Source organism: Apaloderma vittatum, unplaced genomic scaffold (genome assembly GCF_000703405.1).
Source record: "Apaloderma vittatum isolate BGI_N311 unplaced genomic scaffold, ASM70340v1 scaffold23523, whole genome shotgun sequence".
Classification (NCBI taxonomy): Eukaryota; Metazoa; Chordata; class Aves; order Trogoniformes; family Trogonidae; genus Apaloderma; species Apaloderma vittatum.
Window position 1 is genome coordinate 36779 of NW_009710206.1, and position 10310 is coordinate 47088.

The following is a 10310-nucleotide window of genomic DNA, read 5'->3' on the forward strand; positions in this document are numbered from 1 at the left end:
CGCCCCCCGCACGGGTGCCTGCCGCAGTGGCAGGTGAGTTTGGGGAGTCCCAGTCACTGCTTCCAGCCTCGCCATACCCCTGCAGTCTCTGTCTGCTGTGCCAACTTTATTTATAGGTGGCATGAAGGCTGAAAAATAAATATCCATTACTTAAAATACTTGGGGTTTTATGAGGAGCTGAGGGTAGAGCGGGAGCTGAGGTGGGCTGGCACACCGTGGCAGAGCACCAGTGACATTGGATTCTTGGCTCTCGGTGCTCGTGTTAACGTATTGGGTGTTTTCCATAGCCTTCACAGTTACTTCCTCTCCAAGAGCAAAATATGAGCCTCATGGACATCTGAATGAGAGGAGATGAAAGGCTTAATATTGTTGCTCTTGCAGCTTAGCTTACATTGACTGTGTTGGACTTACAGTCAAGTTTTGACTTCTAAAGACAGCACATTTTAATAATATCTCTCTTTCCAGATTTTATATGTTGCAGGCTTTTTTACCGCACTGGGTATATTTATAGCGTATAAATCCCTTTAATGTATTTTAAACCCAAAATGAATTTATCACCCACTCTGACAACATTCAACCTGTTCGTTTTCCAAATCTGCCCTTTGAGTTTAACATCTCCCAGACGTGTGGTCACGTTGTACCCGCAGGAGGGGTTGGTAGTGGCCCTGCTTTCTGCTGGCTCCAGGAGAAAGGCTGACCATCTCCCTTTCCTCCCAACAGCTCGGACGTGACCTGGCACAATGAAGCCCCTCCTTTCCATGCAAAGCTCAATGAGAGCGAGCCCACCTGGGGCTGGGAGGATGAGCGAGGCTTCTCAGCTCTCCGGCACTCCGGTAGGACTTTACATGTGTTTCTCTGCATCATCCCTCCCATCAGCAGCCAGCACAGGCATAGTCTTCTGCACTGGCTTGTAATTAGCGCCATGGCAGTTGCAGCAGGGGATGGACACTCCCCCATTAATGTCCTGTGTGACCACCTCCTTCCCCTCCAAACCCTCGCAGCTCATCTGGTCAGTGTGAGGACACGCAAACCCCTTCAGCAGATGCTCCATGCTGAAAGCCTCCAGCCGGCGTTAGGCAAGCGTTGCCTTCCTGAATTTGCACTCATAGCTCTGACTTTCAAGGCTGAATGCTCTCAGGTTTTACTTGGCCATCATGTTTTAAACATATCTCTGTATTCACTAGAACTACTACATGTTGGACAAACCAGCAATATTGTTTAGAGCGTGGGGTTTGCCAGTTCACTGACGGTTAATTAGGAAATTTCTCAGAATTTATTTCCCCAATACCCACAACAATTCTGGCATCAATTGCAGCTTACGGTGCAATTCGAGATGGCCTAGCATTTCAGCTATGGCTTCAGCTGGGGAAGTTATTTCCCTCCTATCCCCCCAGTCTGGAGGAGGTGGGTTGGCCCCGTGGCACAGCATCAAGCCGTGGTCCCTTGTAATCACTGCATGCAAGCAGGCAAGCGTCATTTCCTCCATTTTCAGAAAGCAGTGTGATAAAATCTCGAAGATACAATAATTGAGTTAATTGAGGGGAAAGCTCCATCATTTGTCTGGGCAACTCAATTTTAAACGTAAATAAGTATATCATGTTATTCTTTGTTCTAAGATCACGGAAGTCATTAGTCTGCCTTAACCTCGGCAACGCTTCCTTTTTTGAATTTTGTCTGGTACATTATGGTGTGGAAAATACCACGGGGAAAGACATACTTGTTATTTGCATCCCAAGGCAAAATAATAAGGTCTTTGTTTCCCTTCTCTTCAAATTGTAAACAAGGAATAATTGCCCTTGGACTAAGATTGTATGTTCAGTCTGGATTTGAAAATAGGGTGTTGTGTTTTTTTTTTGCACGACACTTGCTGTTCACGTGAAAACCTCTGGCAAGTCCCGGGCTCTGCCAGAATGCTCCTGGCTTTTAAGTAAAGTCTACAGCCATTTGCTTCCTTCTGTTTCCCCAGGTAAATGCGAATGTAAAGAGCAAGTTTTAGGGAATCCCAAGGTCTTCTGCAGCATGAAGTACACCTACGGTGAGTTGCGGGTGAGGTGGCAGGGGCATAAAGGGAGGTGCTGCGAGGCAGTGCAAGTATATAAAGCATGAGAGGTGCTGCTGTGTGCGCCTCTCTGTCCCAGTAAACCCATGGGTTACTTAGTCTGCAGGCAGATCTCTTACCTTTCCAAAACATAGATATCACAGTGCCAAGTCAAGGTGAGTGAAGTGTCTTGCTCTGTTTCCCACCTCTCCTCCTATCAAAATACCCTTGTGACAAAATCACAGGATGACAAGAGCTGGAAGTGTCCTTAAGAGATTGTCTAGGTCCAAGACAGACTGTAGAGCGTGATTACAAAAAATGAATCACTTAAACTCTGTCTGTAGACCAGCCCCATGCACAGTCTAGAAATCACTAAACCTGAATGACACTGGCTGTAAGGAGGGGCAGTGATCACCACACAAGACACTACATGGAGAAAACAGCTCCAGCAGCCATTGGAAACTTCCCCCTGTCAACAAAGTATCAGCTGTTGCAATGGGGTGATATATATTGTCTATGCGTCTACTGGATTTAAATGAAGGAGAGGAGGCACTTTGTTTCCCAAGACCTCACCAGTGTGTACCGGTGAACTGCCTCCTTCATACCGCAGCAGAGCAAGGAATGCTTTGTGTAGCACTCCCTTCCTCCAGTCTTCCAGGGGTCTCTTGCACCTGTTTCATCTCACACTGAAGTTGAAAATACAAAGAGAGATAACCCATACCTCTGCAGGCTGTGGAGCACACACACAAAGGGAAGTTCAAGGGGCCGCCAGCTGTTGAAATATAGCCCTGGCTTAGAGATACTGGGAAAAAATCTGATTCTGCTTTGCTTTGCTCCCTGGCCGCAATAGTGACTGTGTTTAATCTTGCAAAATGTAAGAAATATTTTTTAAAGTCACAAAAAACACACGTTCATAAATCTTATCTAAAGCGCACTTGGGCTTTCCACTCTTTTATCCTTCAATATGCAAAGATGTCAGCTAAACTGGAGAGACAGATAAATCGTAGGGCTCATCATGAGCTTCAGAAGGCTATGTTGTAGGAGGAGAGGTTTCCCTGGGATTCCTAATGTGCAGTGCTGAATAAATATGGTGATACCTACCAGTGCAGGCATCAGCACAGCTGGGAGGAGTCTCATGCATAGGACCTGAGACTCCACTATGCAGAGGCTCAGCAGGTGGGATACCAGGCAGTGGGAGTGTGCCTGTGGGTATCCGTGATCTCAAAACACTCCACGATTTACCTCAGTCCCCATCAATGTCTCAGTCTCGGCCACTTCATCTGGAAGTTCTGCCAAGCAGGAGGTCCTCGCCCAGGTGACATGAGGGCAGCCCCTCATGGCCCTGCCTGCTGCCTGGCCTGCCTGGGCCAAGGCCACCAAAGCCTACAGGTCCATCTCTTAAAGGCTTTTCACTTGATTTCAGAAAGTGCTTAAGAAAACCAAGATCTTTGCTGAGCTCCAAGGAAAAATGAGGCCTCACATATATGAGAGCGTATGTGCTGCCCAATGGCTGTGCTGACCTCTGGCTCCCCAGCAAGGAGCATCATCAGTTTAACTCCACTATAGTGAAGTAATTGTCCTCAGTTGCATTAGACCTTTCAAAAAAAAAATAATAAAGGAGCGTTATAAATCGTTTATATATTCCTGAGTTTGAATTTGTGTCTTCCCAGTGATCAAGACAAAGATCTTGTCAGCTCATGACAAAGGCTCCCATGCAGAAGTCAATGTGAAGATTAAGAAAGTCTTGAAATCTACAAAGCTGAAGATCCTCCGGGGCAAGAGGACGCTCTACCCCGAATCCTGGACTAACAGAGGCTGCACTTGTCCCATCCTCAATCCTGGTAGGTTTGACTCCCCGAGCACTACATTCCCATCATGTTTATACAGATCTCATTCCCACCCTTCCATCCCCTCATGCCAATGAACCGAGACTGCAGCCCAGTGTTGGTTAAAAATATTGACTGTTACATCATTTGGATTCCAACAGCAACCTCCATCCAATTTGAATTTTGTAGAGAAAAAGTTGGTTCATTCTACAGACTTTAAAAAATGTGATTCTCTTTTATCAAGTACAGTAACAGTCTTACAGATTTATCAGACTCAATATGTTCCCCAAGGGTGGGAGATGTGCATCATGCCACAGTTATGTGACTTATCTTTTCAAAACTACTGCTGATTTGGATGCATAAAACCATGTTTAAATCCAATTTGAGTCTTGATATGATACTGAAGTTCTAATCTAAACTTGGTAGAAGGCGGCTTTTTGAAAGTAACACTAATTTGCTTAAGATTTAGAAGATATTCTTTTATGCAGTGAGAGGAGAGTTTAGCATCAGTTTTTTCTCATCTCCTTTCACTGAAATTGAGTATAACCAGTGGTGGCTAAACAGTACGTGCAGACAAGGAGATGCAGACTCTGGATTTTCTTCAACAGAACAAAACTAAGCTCCAGCTGACACACCTTTCTTTACAACTCTGAGATAAACCAACAGTTACCAACTAATTCAGATAAAGGGTTGGAAATTACCAATCAAAACGTCAACTTCAGTGCTGAGACGTCCCTTATGTGTGCAGCGTTAGGAACTGGCTTTGGGAGGAAAATGCTGTCTGCGAGACTGGATCACGCAGGAAGGTTATTCATTGATGAGGTGTTTGCAGTTGTCTTTCATCTCCACCGGAGTGACCGTCTTTGGCTTTGAAAGCAAGCACAGCTGTACTCAGGAAGTCTTCTCAAGTGCAAGGGTCAGATGAATCAACAGCATTAGGCAGGACTTCACTCTTTAAGAGCAATAAGACTTCGGATATTGGTAAAACACAATAAATCGATAATTAAATAGATACATCTGTTTTATTTTTTCATATGCAATGCAAATGCAAGCTGCCCAGCAGAGAGGGACCTGCAGGTGTTGTTCAACAGTGGGCTGAACATGAGCCAGCAGTGTGTCCAGGTGACCAAGAAGGCCAATAGCATCCTGGCCTGCATCAGGAATAGATGCAGGAATAGAGAAGTGATTGTCCCACTGTACTGAGCACTGGTGAGGCCACACCTTGAATCCTTTGTTGAGTTTTGGGTGCTACAGTATAAGAAAGACATTAAGGTGCTGGAGCAGTTCCAGAGAAGGGCAACAAAGCTGGTGAAGGCTCTTGAGAATATGTCTAATGAGGAGCGACTGGGACTTGAGGTTGTTTAGCCTGAAGAAAAGGAGGTTGAGGGCAGATGTTATCGCTCTCTGCAACTACCCGAAAGGAGGTTAGAGCGAGGTGGGTGTTGGTCTCTTCTCACAAATTACAACTGATAGGTCAAGAGGAAATGGCCTCAAATTACATGAGCGGAGGTTTAGGCTGGACATTAGGAAAATGTTCTGCACTAAAAGAGTTGTCAAAGACTGGAACAGGCTGCCCAGGGAAGTGATTGAATCACCATTCTTGGACATATTCAAAAGCCATCTAGATAAGGTGCTCAGGGACATGGTGTAGAAGTGGGACTGGTAGGGTTAGGCTAATGGGTGGACTTAATGATCTTAACGGCCTTTTCCAACCAAAATGAATCTATAATTCTGTGATTCTAAGAAAATCCTGATGCATCTGCCTCAATATGAACCTGAAGGAATGCCTTGGAAGCTGACAATCCAGCTTTGTGGCTCCACTGACTCCAGAAGAGCTCCACTGATTTTCCCTGTCGGAGGAAAAGACAGTAGTAATCAAAAAATTGATGAAGAATGCTTAGGCACCAGCAGAAGGGTGGAAGTGCAATCATCTTTAGGGACAACCCAGGCATCTGACACATCAGATGTTACTCCCTTGCCAGCTCTCATGATTTACGCTGCAAAGCTTGCTATTGTCTTGAAATGCAGCTGCTGGAGTCCCATTAGTATGAATTAATTTAATCTTCCATGTTGGAAAGAAGTTGTGAAGTTTGGTCCTCATGGGAAGCTTGAAAACATCAACTGAATTCATCTTTAAGATTCACTTATTTAATTTCTGAATGGTTGGCAATACTATGTTAGCAGATTTAATCTCCTTGCAGAGTAAGAGCTTCTGACCTCCACACTGATAAACCAACAACATCCAAATAAAAAGCCAAGAAATTTCCTGACATATAGCTGTAATGGAAATCACATCTCCCCAAAACATAGAGGAGATCAAAGATAAATATTAAAAAAAGAAAGACATATTTTATTCTGTTTCACAGTGCTAAAGGGATAGCAAAAGGAGGGTAGGCTCCTAAAGGCTTTGGGCAAGAAATAAAAACTCTAGGGCATTTTCAGATGATAAATGTGCTTAAGTTCCTATAACGCGACATAGGCTACCTTTGCACACCTTCCCTTCCATATGCACCCACAGAGACAGGTTAGACTTCCTGAGGGGACACTGAGCTGAAAGATTTAAAGGTCTCAGCTTTCTGCAAGGGACCAGGAACTCTGCCCTCTCCTCAGCTCTGCCAAGCAGAGACACAAGTAAGCAGAGAGCTGCCTGCCAGCAACGCAGGGCAAAACACACAGCCTCAAGTCCTATCTTACAGCATCTCCATCACTTGATTTATTTTAATTGTACATTTCTGTGACACCAAGTTGAAAATCTAGAAAGCCCTACTGAATCAGCCACCATGGCAATATTTGCTTGCTCTCTGAGGGTGTGTGCCATGTTTCTCTCTCAAAGGAGATAGATTTAAGAGCCCTTGAAAAGTGATGTTTGTAACAGCAGGCTTCACATGGCCACAACAAACGTCTTGCAAAGGGTGATACTGCCATTCACATATCCGGTTTTTACTTGGCAGAAGAGAGGATGTGTGTGCCCAAAAAGTCAGATGAAGTAGATAAATTGTATTGAAGAAAAATGTGCTCAGTCTTTAACTAGGGGCCACTCTCCCTTTATTCTGAATTGCAAAATGAAAACCTCAAAAAACCATGAGCAGGCTCCCTGCTGTGGCCAGGATGGAGTGGAACAACCAAAAGCACTGGGGGAAACCCATCTCCACCACGTGGTGCTCCCCAGAGCAGTGCGATGAGGAGGAGGCACCGGGGGGTCTCACGCTGTACCCCAAGCGTACTGCAGCAGGATACTGGCTCTGGCAGGGAGCTCCTTCTGCCACAGGAGGGATTATCTTCCTTGATATCCACATTTACGGCACATTCGTGGTCTGTTTAGGCTATTGGGATCTGTAGTGGTGTTTCTTTAGCTAATTCAAGCCAAAACCTTTTCTCTGTTCTCCCACTTAGCTGTTATTGCCTGGCCCCAGGCTTTCTTTGGGTCGTGTCCTGAAAGCCCAGTGCAGACCTGGATGCCAGGGCCAAGCCCTGCGGCAGAGCAGTGCAGGGCCGCAATCCAGCACTTTCTGGCAGCTTCTGGACACCAGGTCAGGCTTCACCAGACCCTGCTGTCACATCTCTAAAAACATCTGTCAGAGGCAGAAATTAATGCAGCTCTTGTTGGTGTGACTGCCAACACCCCAGGCTCTTCCAGGGTGCTCACTCTGACAGATCTAATGTTGCCTCTGATCAAGGACTGACGTGCGTTTGCCTGCAAGGAGGCACCAGGCATTTTGAGCAAGACACCAGCACTGGGCCATCCTGCAGTGTCGTTACTGGAAGGTGCTGAACTGACTGATTCCCTGGCCCAGGTGTATTCAGGGAAGGATGAGGCAGGTGGCTGCCAAAGGAAGGTAACAGCAGTTCCCAAATGAAGTATAAAAACTTGTAGTGCAGTCCCCAGAGTTCAGCTTCCATTTATATTTAGAAGCTAACAAAATTAAACTTTATATACTGCCTCTCACTTACAGATGTGCCACAGGGGACATTTTTCCATAGATATGGAGGTATAGATATACAGATATGTGCGTAAGAGAATCAATATACGTAAATATTTCTTTGTGTAAGTGCTTTTTCACATGAGACTAGATATCCAGGCTGACTTTGCAGCATCAATAGGCCTCTTAAGCACGGTATTGTGTGGTCCCTGACCTCTTTGCTGGTTTGCAGGCTTGGAGTACCTTGTGGCAGGGCACGAGGATGTCCGAACGGGCAGACTCATCGTCAACATGAAAAGTTTTGTCCATCAGTGGAAGTCAGCTCTTGGAAGAAAGGTCCTGGAGATTTTGAAAAGAGACTGCAACTAGATGTGCACAAAATGCAACAGCCTTCACAAGGAGAAGACCTCTAGGATGAAAACTGGAATGTAAGAAAATAGTGCCAAAATGTGTAGCGAGGCATTCAGAGTTGTAGGCGCTGACTAATTTAATCCTTCCTGGCCAATCTTCACTCACTTACCTGTAGCTTCCTTGCAAGGGGATCAGCTGAGCCCAGCTCATCATTACATTGAGGGAAACATAAGGAAGGGCAGAGGCTCATCTCGCTCCAGTGCCGATGTTGGAGCAACTCCTTGGAAGCTGCTGATCGCCCCAGACTAAATTGCCACCCTAGAGAGGGAAAGCGTGCCTGTGAGCTACAGCTGAGCAGCAAAACACCACTGCCAGTGCTGCCAGCGTGGATCCTGAGTGACTTCCAGAGGCTCCCAGAGGATGCTGCGGGGAAGGTGACAGCCGTGGTGGCAGGCAGGCGCTGGCAGCAGTGTGGCAGTGATGACCGCTCTTTAGAAACAGGGCATGACACCCATCAAAGAGAACTGAGTGCTGCTTGCTTTTAACCTGATGACCCCCGCTGAAGGTTTTGGGGGCCAAATTCTCTGCTGGTGCCAGTAAGGATGGAGCTGCTGGAGCGAATCAAATCCATCTGCCTTGGCACAAGTGCAATGAGGAGCAGAGGCTGGTTCTCCATCCACTACACGGCCACGGAGAAGCGATAGCTCCAGAGGATGCAGCATCTCTGAGCTTTTGTCCTTGAAGTGTTAAAAAAATGAACCTAGCTCTACTGTAAATACTCCATTGTATAAAGCACTTTACTACCTGCCACTTTGCAGTGCGGGAAGTCTAATTGTGTTGGGGAAAGAAGAGATTGAAGGTGGCACGTGTAAAAAAACTCCCTGAAACAGAAGCACTCCTGAAGATCCCCCAGTTGGATGGTGTTAATGGGATAAAGGGAATGGCCAGCCTGGCCCTGGCCCCTCAGCGTATCTGAGGATGCAATCTGAAAGATAAAGTATTTGCACTGAAGTCCCAGCTTCAGACCAGCACTTGGACCCCGTGGGCAGGACTCCGGCGAGACTTCGCAACCAGTGTGGGAAGAAGACGAGACTTTGAGACAACAGATACAATTGCCAGAGGAGAAAAAATCTGCCTGCATGAAAAGGAGTGGATGCGGAGAACAGAAAGGACTCGCATTCGCATATCACAACCAGCGATTCGTGGTGGGCCTGGAGTTTATTTTATTTTTATGTTAGTATTTAAAACTGAACATTTTATTTGTTTTCTTCTGTGTTATTTTTTGCAATATATATGACCATTATACTTCCTCATTAACACCAGCATGGAATATAGCACAGGTTACTGCAGTTTTCAGCACTAAAATACAGCTTTTCTGTAAAGCATCTTTAAACCATTGCGTAGAGTATATTTTGTTCATGAGCGTGAGGGGAAAGAAAAGGAAGACATACAACACCACAAAATTCACAAGTCTACCAATCTGCTTTGTGTATGTGTTTTTCTTTCAAGGTCCTGTGGACTCAAAAAAAAAATTATACTGTTTTGGTAATTTGTTTTTATATCTTATGTATGTAATAAATATAATATGATTTCAACGTCTTCATCTCCTGTTACTGCTTACACCTGTGGCAATGCAGTCTTCATGCCTGCACTAAAGAGCACAGCAAAGATGGCACTGCATGTGGAGAAGCTGCTACAGAGGATATTTTCCTCTCTGGGTGAGGATTAAAATTAACCATGTGGTAAAAAGCCAAGTGGCACAGATGACTCACAGAAATGCCATTTCACCTCTATTTTGGAATGCTTCTAAGGTCTTAAGAAGGCATAAGAAGGGGAATTGTACCTACATATTTTCAAAGCTGGCCAGATCCTTGCATCCACATAGGCCTGATGGCTGAGCTGCAGAGCAGTTGCCCATTAAAAGGGAGCTGGGGACAGCAGAAACCAGGCTTACCTCCTACATATGAAATGTTTGAAACTGTAAAAGGAAAAAAAGGGAAAAGGCTGTGGAAAACAAGCGCTGTGGCAAAAGGTCTATAAAAACACTGCAGAGTGAAGTCAAGCATCAGAAATGAGCGGCCAGGGGGTCGAGGCGTAACCCGCGGTGTGAGCAAGCGGTTCCCCGGGCGAGTGGTTAATGAGTGACTGCCAGGGCTCCACGCTGCAGTGGCACCC

General features: G+C 45.6%; 1 protein-coding gene across 1 annotated transcript in view; it reads left to right on the plus strand.

The window, feature by feature from the left end:
* NTN4 (netrin 4) overlaps window positions 1–8153 on the plus strand; it is a gene marked incomplete at its 5' end in the record, with an annotated part of 42136 nt that extends 33983 nt beyond the window's left edge. Inside the window, 5 exons of the mRNA XM_009867228.1 lie at window positions 1–33; window positions 721–833; window positions 1967–2035; window positions 3709–3879; window positions 8017–8153. The exon at window positions 1–33 is cut by the window's left edge and continues 172 nt beyond it. Of these exons, the coding sequence (XP_009865530.1) occupies window positions 1–33; window positions 721–833; window positions 1967–2035; window positions 3709–3879; window positions 8017–8153 (523 nt within the window). The remainder of the gene's footprint in view (window positions 34–720; window positions 834–1966; window positions 2036–3708; window positions 3880–8016) is intronic.
* Between the last annotated feature and the right edge of the window lie 2157 nt (window positions 8154–10310).